The sequence below is a fragment of the Ahaetulla prasina genome, chromosome 7 (assembly GCF_028640845.1).
Source record: "Ahaetulla prasina isolate Xishuangbanna chromosome 7, ASM2864084v1, whole genome shotgun sequence".
NCBI classification, from domain to species: domain Eukaryota; kingdom Metazoa; phylum Chordata; class Lepidosauria; order Squamata; family Colubridae; genus Ahaetulla; species Ahaetulla prasina.
Window position 1 is genome coordinate 50,604,715 of NC_080545.1, and position 20,409 is coordinate 50,625,123.

The 20,409-nt window shown below is 37.2% G+C and overlaps 1 protein-coding gene across 1 annotated transcript in view; it reads left to right on the forward strand.

Annotated features, from left to right (window-relative positions):
* The window catches only part of TRHDE (thyrotropin releasing hormone degrading enzyme), a 288,715-nt gene that overhangs the window by 187,070 nt on the left and 81,236 nt on the right, over positions 1-20,409 (forward strand). Inside the window, exon 7 of the mRNA XM_058191067.1 lies at positions 19,192-19,257. Within this exon, the coding sequence (XP_058047050.1) occupies positions 19,192-19,257 (66 nt within the window). The remainder of the gene's footprint in view (positions 1-19,191; positions 19,258-20,409) is intronic.

A 20,409-nucleotide genomic window follows, 5' to 3' on the forward strand; every position in this document is an offset into this window, starting at 1 on the left:
GTCTGTGTTTTTCTTGTTGGGTTGCAGAACCGAACCAGACAGTTATAGAGGTGCAAATGACAGACTCAATAATTCCTCTGTAGAATTGGATCAGCAGCTCCTTGGGCAGTTTGAGCTTACTGAGTTGGCGCAGAAAGAACATTCTTTGTTGTCCTTTTTTAATGATGTTTTTGATGTTAGCTGTCCATTTGAGATCTTGCGATATGATAGAACCCAGAAATTTGAAGGTTTCTACTGTTGATACTGTGTTGTCAAGTATTGTGAGAGGTGGAAGTATGGAAGGGTTTTTCCTAAAGTCTACCACCATTTCTACGGTTTTGAGTGTGTTCAGTTCCAGATTGTTTTGGTTGCACCACAAGGCTAGTCGTTTGACCTCTCGTCTATATGCGGATTCGTCATTGTCTCGAATGAGACCAATCACTGTTGTGTCATCTGCGAATTTCAGTAGCTTAACTGATGGATCATTGGAGATGCAGTCATTGGTATACAGAGAGAAGAGAAGTGGGGAGAGCACACAGCCTTGGGGGGCCCCTGTGCTAATTGTACAGGTATTTGATATGATCTTGCTTAGCTTCACCTGCTGCTTCCTGTTTGTTAGGAACTTCATATCAGTTTGAGCAGTGATATCTAGGACTGTCTGATTAAAAATTTCTCTTGCCTGGGAGGCTGTTGAGAGTAAATACTGTGTAGAAAACCCATGTTGTAAAAGAACTTTGGAAGTTGGCTTACCCAGGAATTGTACTGAGTCATACTTATCTGTTCTGTTAAACATCTTTGGAAAATCTTTCAGGGTCCATAAAATGGATCCTCTGCTAGTATGTGAAAACTTTAATTATTAAATGACTATTTATGGAATAGATATCTTGTTTCTGCTCTGACTGCAGAGGCAGATATTTTCTTATCCGTTCCCAATATGTATCCACTTCTTAATAGCTAAAAGTTGAAACTTGATTAATAGGGTCCCCATTTATCTGCCAGTTATAGTTCACAGTTTTTCTACTAAATACCATCACTTTAGATTTGGTTTTATTGATGTTTAAAAAATCAAGAGCGCAGTAGTGTCAGGATTATCTCTGCTCAATCCCTAGGAAAGAAAAACCCTTGACTCCATAAAACAGAGAAAAGGTACTTTTACTTGAAACAAGTTGAATACAGCAAGGCCAGGCAAGATCTAAAGCAAAAATGTGAGAAGCAAAACCCTACAGCCCACTGCACCCCCCTTGTACCCAGGCTGCTATGTTCGGGCAATGAGGAGGCAGGAGGCAGTCATTGGTGACAACAGCTCTTAAGTTTATTGTGAAAACCCAGCAAAGCAACTAGCAAAACAGTCCTCCTTATATAGTACTTTGGCTGAGACATCAGCCAATCAGAAAAGTGCTTTTTCCCGCCCAAATTTCCCTCCAATAATACAAATACATAACACTCCTCCCCTCCCAGAACACACTTAGTTCTATATTTACATATAGAAATATGTATTTCTATTTACAGTTCTATATTTACATATTATTTACAAACGTAATCAGGCAGGTAGTCGGGGCTGATCAGCCTGTCTGATCTGCGCAATTCATTCCCTGGTGGGAGTCGAGCTAGTCAGAGGGACTCTCTCTGGCCCTGGATTAGGGACAAATTCTTCCCTGCTGACTTCTGGAGGGACCGTGGGGCGTCGCTGGACTTCACAACTCCCAGATAAGTCTTCCGGCCACTTCGGGCTTGAGTTAGCTGTTGGTGTAAACAGTGGGTAGTCAGGGCCTGGTTGTTGTGTTTCTATCTTGGCTTCCAACCTTTTATGTAGTTGGTCGATGTGCCTTTTCCAGACCCTCCCATCGCCCACATCAACTAAGTAAGATTTGGGGCCTGTCACCTTTAAGATTGTTCCTGCTAACCAAAGGGGACCTTCACTGTAATTCCTGGCGAAGACAGGAGCTCCTGTTGTAAAAACCTTTGTTTTATCTCTTGTTGTTGGATACCCATCAGGAGAATAATTTGGATTTAGTCTGTCTAATGGGCATCGGAGTCTCCTTCCCATTAACAACTCAGCTAGGCTATGGCCGGTGGCCATGCAAGGTGTCCCATGCTGGACGGCCAAGGACGTGTCAATCTTGGCTTGCCAGTCCCCCAGGCTAATCCTGGACTGTGCCTCCTTGGCACTTCTTACAAAACATTCTGCAAAGCCATTACTAGCCGGATGGAATGGCGCCGAGAGGCATATCAGATGCCTATTTCCGCCAAGTACCCTTCAAATTGAGTGGCAGTGAACTGCGGACCATTATCTGAGACTAATGTGTCCGGCAGACCATGTGTTACAAATAGTTGCCGCAAAACTTTATGACTGCTTCAGCAGTTGTGGTTTTCATTAATATTATTTCCAACCACTTGGAATATGCATTTACGATTATTAAGAACGTTTGCCCATGAAAAGGACCAGCGAAGTCTATGTGAATTCTAGACCACGGTCCCTGGGGTTTCTCCCATTCCCTCACCGGGGCTGTTGGAGATAGTGGTCTAGAATCCTAGCAAGATTGGCATCTGCCTACCCGGTCACTAATGTCTTTGTCCATCTGGGGCCACCACACATAACTCCGTGGTAGACCTTTCATACGCACAATGCCCGGGTGTTCCACATGCAATAAATCCAATACATTTTTCCTTAAATGTAATGGAATAACAACTCTATCTCCCCATAATAAACATCCCCCTTGCACAGACAATTCAGAACGTTTAGTCACAAACTATTTACATTCCTCGACCATTGTACCGGGCCACCCCCTCTGCACCCAGCCGATTACAGTGCGAATAATAATGTCTTTTGTCGATGCCCTAGCCACTTCGGCGGAAGTGACAGGGCCAGTGTCCAAAGAATTAATCAGCAGGATTGGGGTTCCCGGAGTCGGGTCTTGAATCGTGTCCGGCAAGGGGCACATGCTTAAAGCATCCACGTGTCCCAATTCCTTGCCCGGTCGGTGGGTCAGACGGTATGAATATGCCACCAGAAATATGGTCCAGCAAGTCAGTCTGGGAGATAGGGCAATTGGCATAGGGTGATCTCCCACCAACAAACCCAACAATGGCCGATGGTCAGTAACAATGTCAAAATGTTTCCCAAACAAATATTCATGAAATTTTTTAACACCCGAAACTATTGCCAAAGCTTCTCTATATAGTTGGCTATAATTTCTCTTGGCTCCCGATAAGGAGAGGGAGGAGTAAGCAATGGGGGCTTCTGTTCCATTAGGCAGTTTGTGGCTGAGAACAGCTCCCACTCCATAGGGTAATGCATCACATACCAGGACAAGAGGCAAAGTCCCATTCTATTGAATTAATAGACTGTCACTAGACAGTAGCTTTTTTACAGATTCAAAAGCTGCTGATTCAGTCTTACCCCAAATCCACGGGGTATTTTTAGCAAGCAGTCTGTGTAGTGGTTCAGCCATGGTTGCCTTGTCCTTTAAAAAGACCACATAAAAGTTCAAAAGCCCTAAAAAGGCTTGTAACTCCGCTTTGTTTTTTGGTGGAGGAGCTTTCCGAATTGCCCGTACCTTGCTCTCTGTTGGATGGATACCAGCCTTATCTATTCAATATCCTAAAAATTCGACTGAGGGCACTCCAATTTGACATTTGTTGAGCTTGACTTTAAGTCCAGCAGCTCTGAAAATGGTCACAATTTTTCTCATAGCTCCTCCTTGTCACTAGCTGACACCAAAACGTCATCAAAATAGGGTACTACCCCTGGTAGGCCCTGCAATAACCATTCCATGAGGTTCTGGAACAGTCCAGGGGCAACACTGACCCCAAACTGGAGTCTGGTACACTTAAATGCACCTCTGTGAGTAACTATTGTCTGTGCCTCAGCTGTTTCGTTATCAACAGGCAACTGCTGATACGCCTGGGCCAAATCAAGTTTGGCAAAAATTTGCCCTGGTCCTAGCGAATGCAGCAAATGTTGGACTATGGGGACAGGGTATACGCTTTTCTGCAATGCCTTATTCAGCGTTGCCTTGTAATTGGCACAAATACGGACAGATCCATCTGATTTAACTGGTGTGACTATCGGTGTTTCCTACTTTGCGTGGTCAACTGGAATTAATATGCCCTGTTCACTAGCTTATCCAGTTCTTTATCAATTTTAGGTTTAAGGGCAAAAGGAACCCTCCTGGCCTTTAGCCGAATCAGAGCTATTTTTGGATCTAAATTAAATGAAATGGGGGTCCCCACATACTTGCTCAGGCTGTCCTGGAATACGTCTTCAAATTTCTGTAGCAGCTCCTCTCTCAGGTCGCCTCCGACACTGTAGACTCCGGTGATGCCCATTCCTAGGGTCCGGAACCAATCGAGACTTAGCAAACTAGGCAATTGTCTGTCTACGATGGTGACTGGTAAAGATTTATTATATTGTCCATACTTGACTCGAACTCTGGTGATGCCTCGGACAGGGATCCGGTTTCCTTGATAATCCTGGACTCTTAGTCTCTGAGGTTGCAATTGGCGCTTCACCATGCTTGGGAGGTTTTTGGTGATCGTATCCCAGAACATGATGGTATTCAATGATCCGGTATCAACTTCCATTTTACACGGCACCCCTTCTATGCAGGCTGTTGTAAAAACCTTTTTTTCCAGTTTCATTGAGGCTTGGCCAACTCGTACTGTGGTGTGGTTGGACTTCACGCCCTTTTTGATTGAGCCAATAGATGGCCGTTTCGCGGAGCTGGGGTTGTGTGGATAGGCTGGTTTAAATTCAGCTCGGAACTTTTGGCGGCACGGCTGGAGAGCTCGACACACCCATGCCAGCTGACCTTTTCTGTCACATCTGTGGCAGATGGTTTCTTTAAAACGACAGTTTTGTCGCTGGTGATGGCCTCCGCAACTCACACACTCATCGTTGTCACTTCTTTCCGATTTCCCCATTTGGAAAACCTCTTCCTCACTCTCACCATCACACTCGGACTGGATCTCCTCACTGTGGACTAGTGTCGCTTTAGCTGATGAACCCAATGACGTTGGCTTTTGTAAAGTTTCAACAGCTTTAGTGGAAAGTTCATGTGCTCTAGCTTCATCTAGGGCAATCGTGAGAGTCAGGTTATTTTTGGTGAGGAGTCGCCTCTGCAAACGAATGTCCCGTACTCCAGAAATAAGGCGCTCTAAGAGGGAGTCCTCTAAGTCCCTATATTCGCAGTCCCTATATTCGCAGTGGGTCGTGGCTTTTCTCAATGTAGCCATGTAAACGCTGATCGCCCTCACATTGGACACATTGGACTCTCTGTGGAAGTTCATATCTCTGCACGAACTTCGATGGCACCGGGCATAGTGTGCTCTGAGCGTCGTCTGTAACACTGGCCAGGGCACTGACTGGACAGGCATCGGTTCCGCTAAGGTTTCGGCGATGTCAAATACTTCTGGCCTGCAATGGCTCAAGAAGTATGCGCGCTTCCGATTGTCTGATACCCCTTGCAACTCGTTAGCCTCAAGGAAGCATTCAAAACGATCCATGTATGACCCCCACTTCTCTTTGGCTGGGTCAAATGGCACTGGTGGCATGTAGTTAGACATTTCGATTCGTTCCTACGTGGCCGCCCTATAACTGGCTGGGTTCTAAACTATTTTCCGCTTCAGCTCTTTTTCGGTCTCACTGCCAACCTCATCCCACCCTCGTCGCCAATGTTATGTTCGGGCAATGAGGAGGCAGGAGACAGTCATTGGTGATAACAGCTTTTAAGTTTATTGTGAGAACCCAGCAAAGCAACTAGCAAAACAGTCCTCCTTATATAGTATTTGGGCTGAGGCATCAGCCAATCAGAAACGTGCTTTTTCCCGCCCAAATTTCCCTCCAATAATTCAAATACATAACACAGGCAACCAGAGTTTAATCATTGGCCAAGAAGATATTTTGTAAACGTCTCTGATTCAGGTGCACTGTTCCGTTCTTTTACATACTAAAGCTAGGACGGTTGGCCTTTAGGATGGTAAACAAAATACCAGCTGACAGTCTCAATGCTTCTTGAAAATCTCCACTTTCACCTCCTGCACCCTTTCCCCCCAAGTGCCCATTACTTCCCCTCCCACTGTTTCCATGGCAGCTGGCAGCAACCTGGCAAGAAAGTGAAGATGCAGGCTGATTTATTTTTCACAACAGTCTTCTCAGGCCTATTTGGGAATCTTCCATTAGGACCATGTCATCAATATATAATAAGATATTAATAAATTTGACATTGATCTTTTATCTGCAGCATATAGGAATCCTGGTATATTATTGTCATAAAGATTAAAAAGCATTGGGACTAGATATAAGAATGATATGTTGATTTCTATGGAGCAGAAATTTTCAGATTTGGGGTTGAAAGAGATTTACTTTCTTCCTCCATTCTTCTTCTTCAGGGTGAGATATTACTGTGAAAATTGCATATATCAGAGTTGGCTAACCTTTTCAGCACTGAGTGCCGAAATGGGAGAGCTCGCACCTTTGTGCCGGAAACCAGAAGAGCAGATGATGTTTGGGTTTCTGACATGCGCATGTATGGCAGCTACCTGGTCTTCCAGTTTCTGGCCTGCATGTGCACGTGAAGACAATCTGACAGGTGCACCGGAACCCAGAAGAACAAGAGGTGATGGCTTGCGTGCCGGGAGAGATGGCTCTGTGTGCCACTTCTGGCACATGTGCCATAGGTTCGCCATCCTGGGCATATACCATTGAGGTATCTACATAGTTTCTGAAGAAAACATTTATGTCCAACCATGAGATGATATAAACTGAAAAGCAGTTTAAGTCTTGTTTTGTTCTATTCTGTTTCCTGTTCTACTTGTACCAGGAGGGAGATGCTGAAAACTGATATATGATACCACTTCCTAGAAATTTTACTTTTATAAACAAACATTTTTGTTTTTGAAAGAAAAAGTTAGTGAAGAGCACTAGAAAAATCGGTAATTTATTACTAAAATACTGGTATTACTTCAGTATTTTCCAAATAATACGATAAGGTGCTCTAACAAAACTACTTACTGTGATTAAAGATTAGAGCAGTCAATAACAAAACAATATACTCCCCTATTTCGTGTTTTTCATATATGGCTACCTAAAGAGAAGTATATGAATTCTTTCTTTCTAAATATCCCATTCACTAAATGTAGGTTGAGTCACTTCAGATAAACTTTCTTGATTTAGTTATCAATCTTTCTCGCTCATCCCATTTTGGTTGTAGGTTGGGTTAATCTGATACAAATAATTTTCTAATAAATAGTCACAAGAAGAATATTGTTAAGAATATATTCCTCTTTGGAATTGTCTTTAATGATGCAAAAAGAGTCATTTACATTTCATAAAAATTTCATATTTAGATGAAATATTCTTTCAGCATTGTTTTTCCATGCTCCATTTATAGCTAATGATAGTAAATGGAATAATGTAATTTACCTCAGGTCAAAATCACATATTTTCTTGAATCTTTTTAAGCTTCAGGCACATTAAAGAGTCCCATGATTAGGGTTACCAGATATCTGAAAAGGCAAAGGAAGACACGGACAACTGGAAATGAAGACAGATAGGAAAAGGAGTGCACATTGACGGTTAAATTTTCTTGGCATCTGCAACAATTACCATGAAAATCTCCCCCCCTCCCCAAAAAATTACTTGGGCCAATATGTGTATGAAATTACTTTTTCCAGCATCAAAAAGACTGGTTGCAATATTTGCAATTGCACTATTTTCCCAACAAATCAAGAACATATGTTAGCAATAAAATAGAATTGATGACACACTTTTAAAATTTTACTACAGAAATGAACAACATGTCATGGGCTTTGAAGGTGATGAATTGAAACCAGTGGTTGGAATCAGGACATAAATTTAATAACGGAAATCTAGACTGTTGAGTCTGTTGATATATAAAAGAAAGAAGCAGTTTACAAGGTCATAGTACATGAAAGCTTGAGTAACTACTGTTGTGAAAACTGTCCAAAATAACAAAACAAAGACACAAACAAAAATTCTCAAAAAGAAGGATAATATTTGATTTTAAGTCTATGCCTGCAGAGAGAGGCATCTAGTAACATCCTTCTCCAGTTATTTTTTATAGCTGTTTTTGCTCTCATTCTTCATGTTTATTCTTTTGATTCTTTCTGCAAAGCTCTTTGAGATATTTTGGGGTAGTGCCTTTAAAACCACATGAAAGCTTCAGTTGATCAGCCTATGCATTATCTAGCATTTACAAGTCGGAGCCCATTATGCCTCTACAAGGGGCCCTGGCTTTCTGTACATTTCTGGATGTAATCTAAAGTGCTGGTGGTAACCAGTATGGCCCCTTTGACTAGTTTAAGATCATTGCTGAATATAAGGCACTGTAATTATTTTAACCTGTTTATAATTATAAACATATTTATAATACCATAAACATCAGTGTAAAATAAACTCCTATAATTCTGTTTCTTTCTTTTTGCTGTGTTGCTTATTTGAATCTTTTATAGTTCTAGTTGTTTTAGTCTAATGTTTATTTTACTTATTTTTATAAAATAAATGCTGTTTATCATGAATGTTAGTCTTGGTCACGCAAAATATTCTGAATAAAAAAGTCAATTATTGCTGCTTTAGAGTATATTCTTTTGATTTTCAATTTTTTCATACATTTTGAAATGAAACAGGAATATTCTTAGTCCAAAGTATCTGTGAATGTTCTGCTCCTTTACATTTTATGCTCTCTGTAGCAATTCATGTAGAAAAACATCATAATGCAAAGCTCTGAGGGAGCATTTTATCTTAGGTTCAACAGCAGAGTACATCAGTCTGAAACTTCATTGTTCATATGTTTAAACTAATTTAGAAGTAGCATTCTGTACTTCCAGTGATGTTACTATTATCTGTATAAAACTCATGTAAAGGTACAAGAATAAGTTATGTTAATAAACTATATATATTTGTAAGTGGATCATCATGAAAAAGAAGTTGTATGAATGCTACTAAGTGATAGAAAGTCTCTAAATTAAACTTAATACCTGATGACTTCATGAATTGTCATAAACATTTCTTGGCACAAGTGTGGGAATAGTTTACATTTCCTATTTCTGGACTGCTTTTTTGACTCCCCAAAGAAATCCATGCAAAATGTAGTGGCAGAAGTTCCCTTTTGCAAAGACTTTTGTGTATAGATTTTTTATATTCTTTTAGATGGATTATCAAGGATCCATGAAAGATCTGTTCTCTTATGTCTGATTTTACGTACCATTGGCCCTTCTACAAATTATATTGTCAAATATCTTGCTGCATTTTTACAACCTTACACTGAATTTATGTCAACCTATATTATGGATTCAATCCACTTACCCTGTCCTATATGAAGGCATAAGATTAAATTTAGAGAGACATAAATATTAGCATACATGTAAAATCATGTTTACGTGACTATGAAGATTTATAAACATCCCAGCAACTTTAACAAGAAAGAAGTGATTCTAAAAGTTAACAAAGCCTGGCTTTGAGCTTTAGATCACCCTGGGATAAAACAGCTCCTAACTAACTAACATGATATAGAATCTTCAGCAGTCTTACCTGAAGGAATAAAAAGCAGGATGCATCTTAAAGACAGTTCAGTAAAGAATTAGTTCCTTTGGACCATGTTCAAATCAGACCAATTACAAATTCACCTAGACACAGAACCAAACAGAAACTAGTTTTACAGAATTCTGGTGATACTATCCAATTAGACTTTAATTTTGTTACAAATAACGAGCTCTGTCAGTTCCTCCTCAGTTGCCTATGAACACTGACAAGTGCTCTACAGATCAAATTAGTTTGCCTTTGAAGATGACAGCCACAGTTGCCTATGAAATATAAGGATACCAGATAATTAGATGACTATCAGATTAATCACTAATAGATTTTTTAAATTGGGTTTTTACAATGTTACCACCAAATATCCAACCTGATTCTTATGTTTCCAATGTTTTTTAGAAAATGAATTATTAGTTTTAATCATCAATATTGGAGTAATATTCCATTGATAAATATTTTAACTAGTTTTCTCTAAGTGTAATATCCACTGTTATAAATAGTCTTCAAATAAATCTCTGGTACTTATATGAATCTCTGGTGCTTTTGTCCACATGAAATTATGTGGCGATATAGGATATGTCTATTCCTCTCATTCTCCTATTTTTTTTTCTTTCAGAACTTTAGTAATTAAGGATGAAGGAGGAAATGCCTGAGGGAACATTTATCTTTATAATGTCATGGTTATCTCCCATCACAAATTTTATTATTGTAGATAACACAATTAATGTTAATAATATTAAAATATAGTTAAAGATACCTTAATGTGTAATTTGTCACTTCTAAAAATAGCATTTGACATATGAAATATTTTATGCCCTGCAGTTTTCAGCTTTTTATGCTCTCCATGCATGGCATTTGCACTATTCTGGAATTGGTATTACATTGTTCCCAGATTATCATTTTTCTGGACAACTGAGCCAATTTTCTTCCCTTTTGGATGCAGCACAACTCACATTGCAAAAACGTTCAATTTTGCAATCTACAGTGCTAGAGCTCAACAAGAGTTAGGAATGAGTTATTTTCTTATTCTCAAAAGTTCTTTTTCTCACTCTACCTCCCATCTTCTACTTCAAAATGTTCTACTTATATAAGTAACATATACCAAACTTGTAGAACTCCTACCCTGGACTCAAATGAGTCATTTTCCTCCCACTGACCCCCACACATAATCGCTCTCGCTTTCCCATTGGGGAAAATGCCTAGAAATGGCTACAAATTTATTGTGTCATGCTATCCACAGCTTTCAGTGGGAATTTATCAGCAGGATGAATTATTTCTTGATAACTAGGTAGTTTTCCCTCATATCAACACATTTGTTATAAAATAGCTAGAGAAATGTACATTGAATGAACTGAAAACATTGTGGGGAGGGGAATAGCACTACATATTTTATCCTTTTTGTATTGCCCTAGGGCAAAAGAATTTTATTATTAAGCAAGATACTATAATTCAGGAGTTGACAGTTTTTGCATTCTCCTATTGATTGGCTACAGTGCGGTACTGAGGGACTCATGCCCTTCTGCAGCCTCATTATTCTGAAGGAGGGGTGTCAAACTGACAGCCCACGGTTTGTATGTGTCATGCTCTGGCCATTTCTACCCCCCTTTTAGCGAAGGGGGAAGTCATGATACGTCATGTGACGATAATGTGATGATAAGTGACACTGTGAGTTTGACACCCCTGCTTTGAAGTAAACAGTTATTATTATGATCTCACAGTCAGTTCCTAAGAGTTTGGGCAGGATTGTATAACAGCAATTATCCATGAAGAAATTGTAAGTTGATCCAATAGCATTCTCCATCACAACATATAGAAATTATCTAATGTTAATAGATGACATGTACAGGTCTAGAAAAAAGGCAATTAGTGGTGATGACTATGTAGACTGTACTCTCCATAAGCTTAAAAGAGATAAGATATTTTCCTGATATGATCAACTTAAGTAACGCCATATTACAACTGAGAACTATGAAATTTTGGATTGCCTAAGGCCTTACAAAATATATATATTGCTGAACTCATTGCTTGTATCTTTAATAATTGTACTGTCCTAGAGGAGTTTATCTTTTACAAGCATGATATATAAATATAAAATATGGACTTGTTTCCTGCAGATATACTGTCAGATTGTATTCATGAAGTTTCCTCATCTGATCATTTCTCAAAGATTTATTCTCTCTTTAGCATGTCAACATCTATCCCAGAGAAAAATTGTTTAGTACTGTAAACTGTACCAGGAGGCAAAGTTGCATTTTTTCATTCTCTATATGATGGATTTCTCGACATTTTCTCAGATAAATCACAAACCATTCTCTTTAACTATTCCAGCAAAGGAAACTTCTATCATTTTGTGAAATATTGGCAGAGTTCTTAGTGTTGTAAGTATACATTTCAGGAAAACCATGCAAACATTTTATTTACTGTAATAATAAATTCATCAGTGTACTCTATTGTGAGGATATGAGCCTTTTTGTTAGCAGTAAGCATAGCTGGAAGACCACAAACTCAGTTATCTTTGTAAATGCCTACTTCAGATTAGGAGACTGTATTGACAAACATTTCCATTCTCCCCAGAGTTCGAAGAGGCTGCATGATATTTTTCAAATTCTTCGTTTTTGGCTTGTGCTTAAAACTTCATTCTGACATATGAGAAATTCAGATTTATGGCATGTGCCTAAGGAATATTTTTTTACAGTCTTCTTAAAATCTTTAGCATGTGGCTATGGCAAGGTAAGAGATCAAATCAATGACTTTGCAACTCAACTCCAGGGTTACAATAAAGTATGATTATTAAAGAGCTAATATACACTAAGTGCCAATAGGAAATTATTGTATAGACTTTGAACTAAAATATTTTAGCTAATAAGCACACTGTTCTTGATAAAGGAATCTTACAAAAAGCTATTATATTTCTATGTAATGAAATATTCTACTGGCACTTGAAATACTCTTCATCCAGGAATTTACCATAGATGTTTATTGTAAAGTCACAAAACTAATAGGTAAAGCTTAGGGTTTTGTTTTTTCTTCAGTCATGCTATTTTAGTTGGATACTGGGGCTGTACAAAGATTAGAATTAAAAAGGCAAAAACAGTTTTCAGAGGCATTATAAAACCATTTCCTACCGTTGTACAATAATTGCACAAGCCCAGGAAAAGATATTGCTACTTTGAGAGGTTTGTAATGTGCTACATGAATATCAGCACATGCTCCTAATATCATTTTCCTTGCTAATTTGTATCTATACAAGTTCTATTGGAAACTTACAGGGTTTTCCGTCTTTTCCTAATTACTATCTGAAATAAACTGAGACTGTAATTCTCAGAGATCCTTTCTATTATAGTTAGTGTTCATATTGGCTGGGAATTCTAGCAGGCAGTCTAGCACTTCTAGAGAACACTAGTTTATTGGAGTTTGCTTCAGCGCAATGTTTCTCAAACTCGACAACTTTAATAAATGTAGATGATAACTTGGGAATTCTGGGAGTTGAAGTCCACACTTCAGTAAGAAATATATTTATTATTGTCACTTCAAATTGCTTTAAATACCACAATTCAAACATATTACATGGAATTCACATTTACACTATTGAAGCTTCCTGGTGTATTTGTTTAAAATTAAAATAAGCCAAAATACATCTTAAGGCAAGTCACAAGAGCACTTCAAATTTATTTTCCTCATTTTATGAGAGTATTTTAAGTGTCATTTTATGATCCAAGCTTGATATAGTTTGTTCTCTACGTTAATTCATGCTGTGAATTTCCTAATAAGCTAAATTTCATATTGGCATCCAGCTGCGACTGACTATGTCAACAAAATGATTACTTTGTAAAAGAGATTTGAATATTGTTTGTTGCTGTTTGCTAGTTATTTGAAGGGCAAACATAACGTAATGGTTCTTGTATGTGTCTTTTGCAAGTATTGTCCCTTTTTTAAAATGGGTTTCAAACATAGAGCAGTATGAGTTTCCAATAATTAAATTATTTTTATTCCAAACTATAAAATTATACAATTTTACTTAACAGTTTACTTATACAATTGTAGTACAAATGAAAGAATAGTCACAAATAATTTTTGGTGTTGCTTTGCTCTAGTTTGAAAAATAAAAACTGTAAGAGAATGCTTGATTAGGGTAAGAAAGAGAAAACTATACTTATACATATACTGTATCTATGGCTCAGCAGCTCCAGGCTGTATTATCCCGTGATCCATAGAATGGTAGCCTGAGTGTCTATTGTGATTTCACCAAACTTTATGGCAGAGAATATTAGTAATTTCAAATCCAACCCATCCTCAGGACTTGGGGGATGCTTTGTGACATGAAATAAGGCAAATATTTTAATGTGATAAAACATGTTGGATATTTATAGGCTATTAAGTTTATAAACTTAGTTGGTTTGATATGGAAAAAATCTTCAGAATTTCAACATGCTTGATATATAATGTGTTCATTATGCTATTCCCTTTGGGAGTAAAGCATTGAAATACAGACTGCACAAATAGGAAATATTAATTTTATAAGGTAGGTAAAATGAGGACCCAGATTGTTGGGTGGCCAATAAGTTGACTTTGTAAATATACAAATAGAATGAGACTATTGCCTTACACACTGTAAGCCGCCCTGAGTCTTCGGAGAAGGGCGGGATATAAATGTAAATAAAAAAAAATATTAAGATAATAGTAAGATAAATAAATTAAAGGTGCAAGAAAAAAATAAAAGGAAACATGGCTGAAATATTTCTCATAACTAAAGAGAAAGGGCCTGTGTATTTCATTCCCACCATAATACTGCATTATATTTCTCAGATTTTGGTTTTTATAACCTCTCGTATACTTTCAGTTAAAGTTGTGGCACTATCACACCCTATGAATTCCTACTGTCAAATGAGCTCCTAATAACTTAGATGACAGCAATTTATAGTTTTTGATACATATTTGAGCTCCTTAATTAAACAATTAAGCCTAAGTATTCAATTCTCTGTATCTGTTAATCAACATTACTTCACAAGATTAGACCAGTCTTCTTCAGATCTGATATATCCTTCCCCCCTCATATTTTTACATACACATATTCATTTCATTTATTACTTCGTATTCTTTCTTATTTGAGTCTCTCTCATTCTGATCTAGAATGTTATATGCCATCATCATCATTGGAAGGGTCCATAAACTATGAACTCTATTGCATGTTGCAAGTCAATCTTAAAGGATAAGTCATCTGCAAGCCATTGGGCTGCTAAAACATGCAGATGTATTATTTATTTATTTATTTATTTTGTCACAACAGTATATATAAGCATAAGCATGAAAGTAACTATATAATATATAAGTATATATATATATAAGCATAAGCATGCAATAACTATATTAATTGGATATAATGAAAGAAAACAATAGGACAGGAACGGTAGGCACGTTTGTGCTCTTATGCACGCCCCTTACGGACCTCTTAGGAATGGGGTGAGGTCAATAGTAGACAGTTTTTGGTTAAAGCTTTGGGAATTTTGAGAAGAGACCACAGAGTCAGGTAGTGTGTTCCAAGCATTAACAACTCTGCTACAGAAGTCATATTTTCTGCAATCAAGATTGAAGCGGTTAACATTAAGTTTAAATCTATTGTTTGCTCTTTTATTGTTGTGATTGAAGCTGAAGTAGTCTTTAACAGGAAGGACATTGCAATAGATGATTCTATGAGTTAAACACAGGTCCTGTCAAAGGCGGCGAAGTTCTAAGTTTTCTAAACCCAAGATTTCAAGTCTGGTGGCTTAAGATATTTTGTTGTATTCAGAGGAGTGGAGAACTCTTCTTGTAAAATATTTCTGGACACCTTCAATTGTATTGATGTCTGAAATGTGGTATGGGTTCCAGAAAGGCGAGCTGTATTCAAGAATTGGTTTAGCAAATGTTTTATAAGCTCTGGTAAGTAGTGTAGTGTTTCTGGAGAAGAAGCTATGTAAGATTAGGTTTACAACTCTTAAAGCCTTTTTTGCGATGTAGTTGCAGTGGGTTTTGGCACTTAGATCATTGGATATGAAAACTCCAAAGTCTTTGACAGGGTGTGGGTCATCTGTAAGGTAATGTCCATCAAGTTTGTATTTAGTGTTCCGATTCTTTTTTCCAATGTGTAAGACAGAGCATTTGCTGTTTGAGATTTGGAGTTGCCAATCGGATACAAAGTCAAGGTCTTTTTGAAGAGTAGCTGTATTGTTGGTAGTGTTAAATATTTTTATTTATTTATTTATTTATAATTTATTTATAATTTAATTTATATACCACCCTTCTCCCAAAGGACTCAGGGTGGTTTACAGCCATATTAAAATACAAAGAATAAATAGCAAATTTAAAAAGAATTTAAAAACAAATATTTAGTAGGCCAATCAACTAAAACAGTCATAGACCGACATAAAACCCCTTAAAATTTACAGTTAAAATACACTTAGGCTAGTTCCGCTCGATGAAATAATAAAGTCTTCAGTTCCCGTTTGAAGGTCCGGAGGTCGGGGAATTGGCGTAACCCCAGAGGCAACTCATTCCAAAGGGCCGGTGCTGCCACAGAGAAGGCTTTCCCCCTGGGGGCCGCCAAATCAAACTATTTGATGATGTCAAATAGTTTGACATCATCAGCAAAAAGAACACAATTACTTTTAATATGGTCACAGAGATCATTACTGTATAATATGAAGAGGGTTGGTCCAAGAACACTGCCTTGGGAACGCCACTATTGACAGGAACAGGATTTGATAGGGCACTGCCTATTTTGACCATTGTTGTCTGTTTGACAGGAACGCTGATATCCAATTGTGGAGAGGTCCGGAGATGCCGTAGGATTTTAGTTTTAGGAGAAGTTTTTCATGTATCACTGAGTCAAAAGCTTTACAGAAGTCTATGTAAATTGCATCTATTGTTTTGCCTTGATCAAGATTTGTAGTCCATATGTTTTTGCAGTGAAGAAGTTGTAAGTTACATGATAATTTTTTTCTGAAACCAAATTGTTTATTAGAGAGTAGATTGTTTGTTTCTAGATAGAGGATAATGGATTGGTTGATGATAGATTCCATAACTTTACAGGTGACACAGCATAGAGGGATTGGTCTGTAATTTTCAACCAAGCTGGGGTCTCCTTTTTTGAAGACTGGGATGACCGTGGCTAGTGACCAAAGTTTGGGAAGGGAACTGGTTGTGAAGGCTTTTCCAAAGATTATGCTTAAGGGTTCTGCTATATTAGTGGAAACCTTTTTTTAAGAAGTATGCACATAGTCCATCAGGTCCTATAGATAGGGATGGTTTCAGTTTGTGAAGAGCTTTTTCAACATTTTCTTCAGTGAAATCTATATGTGTTAGGTCGTTGTTGGTGCGGTTGGGGAATGTCAGGTATGAGCCATTACTGTTAACAAAGACTGAGCTGAAGAATGTGTTAAAGAGGTTTGCTTTGCCGTTAGATTCTTTTAGTGGTGGGATAGATCTCGAGTCATTAAGTTTGTTGTTCACAAAATTATAAAAAGCACGATTGGAATTTGTGCACAGAAGTTCTTCTTCTTGCTTGGTCTGGTAATTGGTGCATTCACTTTTTATTTGGTTGCATATATCTCTGTATCAGTTTTTGAAATTTGCTACGTGTCCCTTTTTGTTTTTTCTCCAAAGGGATTTTTTTTTTGATTGAAGCTTTTTTATTGATATGGGTAATTTGTTTTTCTTGATTTTTGTGGTAGTTTGTGGTATGTAGAGTTTAATGACTCTATTGATTTCAAGTAGGAAAACTCTGTAGTGGTACCACTTCAGCAGTGATACAGGATGAGAATAGATTTTGCCAGTCAAGAAATGAGAGATAGGTGTTAATAAGGTCATAGTTGGCTTTTTTGAAATTGTAGTTTGGAATACTATTAATATGACGATTTTTGTAAGGGCGTATATTGAGACAAAAGTCTATCATGCTGTGGTCACTGTTGGAAAAGAGTTCTTTTATTTGTAGTCCATAAATTGAGTTTGGGTTGTTGCAGAAGATGAGGTCAAGGCAGTTGTTGATTCTTGTATTGTTAGTTACTAGTTGTTCAAGACCTAGATTTGTGACAGCGTTGTATAGGGTAGTATGGATGGGTTCAGTTGTACATTCGTTTGTTATCCAGTTAATATGAGGTAGATTGAGGTTGCCCAGGAAGATGAGAGGATATGGGCAAGAGGTAGCCCAAGTTAGTAGTGAGGTTAACATGTTCGCATGTGCGATGTCGTAGTCAGGGGCTCTGTAGCATACTAGGAATCAAAGTGTGGTGTTAAGGGACAGGTCGCATACAATAGTTTCAGGGATAGCAAGTTTATGTGCAACTTGAACATTTTTTAGATTCAGTGACTTTTTATGAAAGATAGCTACTCCACCTCCTCTGCAGATTTCACGATCTGATCTAAAAACATGGTACTCTTAGTCTGAAATAATGGAGTCAGGGATGGATGAGTTCAGCCATGTTTTGCATACAAATATAATGTCAAATGTACCATTGTTTAACATGAGTATAAATTCAGGCAATTTGTATAACACATGCCAATTAAAATGACAGCATGGAGGCTAGTAAATGTTTTCTAGAATAAAATTATGTAATATAGGTACAATAATCCAAAACATTTTGATTATTCCTGGTTACCTGTGCCTATTGTAAATTGCATTGATACGTTCTGAAGTTTCAATAAAATTCTTACTATATTCCTCTTCAAATACTGATCTTAGAATTTCAGCCTTGGATGTACATTGACATTTATAGGTATATATATTAAATATGGAGAGTAAATGCCAAATGCTGTATTTATCAACATGGTAAAACGTTATAGTTAGTTATAGTGCAAAAACATGAAAGCTGTAATATAAGCCATAAAATAGACTTAGCATGTTTTTTTGTTTAAGAATCTTATCTTAAAATCCAGAGAAAATGACTTGACACAGACCTTACCTGAAATTGCTTCACCCATTTTGAAACTTCATTCTACCCAGAGCAAAAAGTTATTCACCCATATCTTTAACCATAACTCCAACTAAGCTGTAGGTATGTATGTGTCCTGTTAAATTAGAATCTCTGGCAATCTTGAGGATGCACTAAAAGAGGACATTTGTTTTGCCAAACACATATCTAAATGTCTAAAATTAAATTTCTAGGTGCTTGTTGTTCAATCATAAAAAAACCCTGGGCTTATGGTGTTTTAAATTTGAATGGCTAGTCAATAGTATTTCATTTATACTGACTACTCTTGTAGAACTAGCTGCCTTTCTTAGGCTTTTAATCTCAATGTGTTGTACTTAAATTATTTCCTTCAAAAATATGCTTGTGAACAATCAATAGTGGGGAAGAGAAATATTGTCCTTTTATAACACACTGTTTCATGTTGTTGTATTCATATCAGTGAGGTATAAGTTTAGTAGCTCTGTTTGAAAATAACCCCATTTCTATATGTTCCTAACTTCATTTTTGTTTCTGTCTTTTTCTCCAACAAAGCTTATAATGAATCATGTAACTTCTAAAATTTTTAAATCAAATACTTTTGGGAAATAATTCTACATGTAATTAATAATAAACCTATAATTATTCTGAAATAAATACTGGGATAATTGTAAATTTCATGTATTACCATTAAACTGCTTGGATAACAACTCAATTTTATAAAAATTGTGTTTGCAGGGTGCAGCTTTAATTCGAATGCTGGCTAATTTTATGGGTCACTCAGTATTTCAGATGGGCCTACAAGTACGTAGAAACATTTATTTTTTATTCCTTACTTTCTTGATTATTTGCATTTATGCCAATGTGTTTTTATTGTCTGTGTTTCTGTCAATTATAAAGACTTGATTAATGGGGAAAAAACAAAGTTGTGTTACATAAATGTATTATTGTAGAAAATAAAGGTTTATATGTAATTTTCCAAATTTCAAATGGGTGTGTTTTTTCCATCTTTTAAGCACATTTTGTAGCTAATTTGTGTATTTAATTTACAAGAGCATTTTATAGTATGTCAGTTTAAGGCAGGGGTGAAATGTAAAATTTGTTACTACTGGTTCTGTGGGCGTGGCTTGGTGCGGGGGTAATGTGACTGGGTGGACGTGGCCAACTTTTTTAAAAAAACTTTTAAAAGCATTTTTTCTATCACCTCTTTGGCCAAAGAGGTTGTAAAAAATGCTTTTAAAAGCCTGTGATAATCAGGCAATTCAGCTGGGATCACCAGAGGAAAAAAAGCTTTTAAAGGATTCTGACGATCCCAGCTGAGTTGCCTGATCGCCAGAACCTTTTCAAAGCATTTTTTCTCTGGCTGAGTTTCCTGATTATCACAGGCTTTTAAAAGCATTTTTAACATGCTTTTAAAGGGTTCTGATGAGCCGCGCGATCATCAGAGGCTTTTTTTTTTTACCTTGAAAAGCATTTTTTGGCCGAAGAAAAAATGCTTTTAAAAGTAAAAAAAAAACAACCACTGATGATGGCGTGGCTCAGCTGAGTGGAGGGGGGGCAGGGATTTTTGATACCAGTTCTCTGAACCACCACCCGCCATCGCTACCAGATCGGGCGATCCGGTCTAAACCGGGAGCATTTCACCTCTGGTTAAGGGAATGGATAAACATTAAGGATTTGTTCAGTGACATTTCTATCTTAACAGAAGAACATATATAAAATGCAGAATTTCATATTAGTAATTTCAGTCTCACATAAAATTATTAAGCAAAGATTAACTATATGATTTTAGCATATAGTTAAAGAGATTCCAAAAATTTGTTTACCATTAAAAAGAAATTATTATTCAAATTATATTGTTTAATTCTGAATATTATTATAAGAGTAGGAAGAAAAAACATAAACATAAAACAAAAGAAATAGATAAAACATTAGAGAAGGTCTGTGGAATCTTTT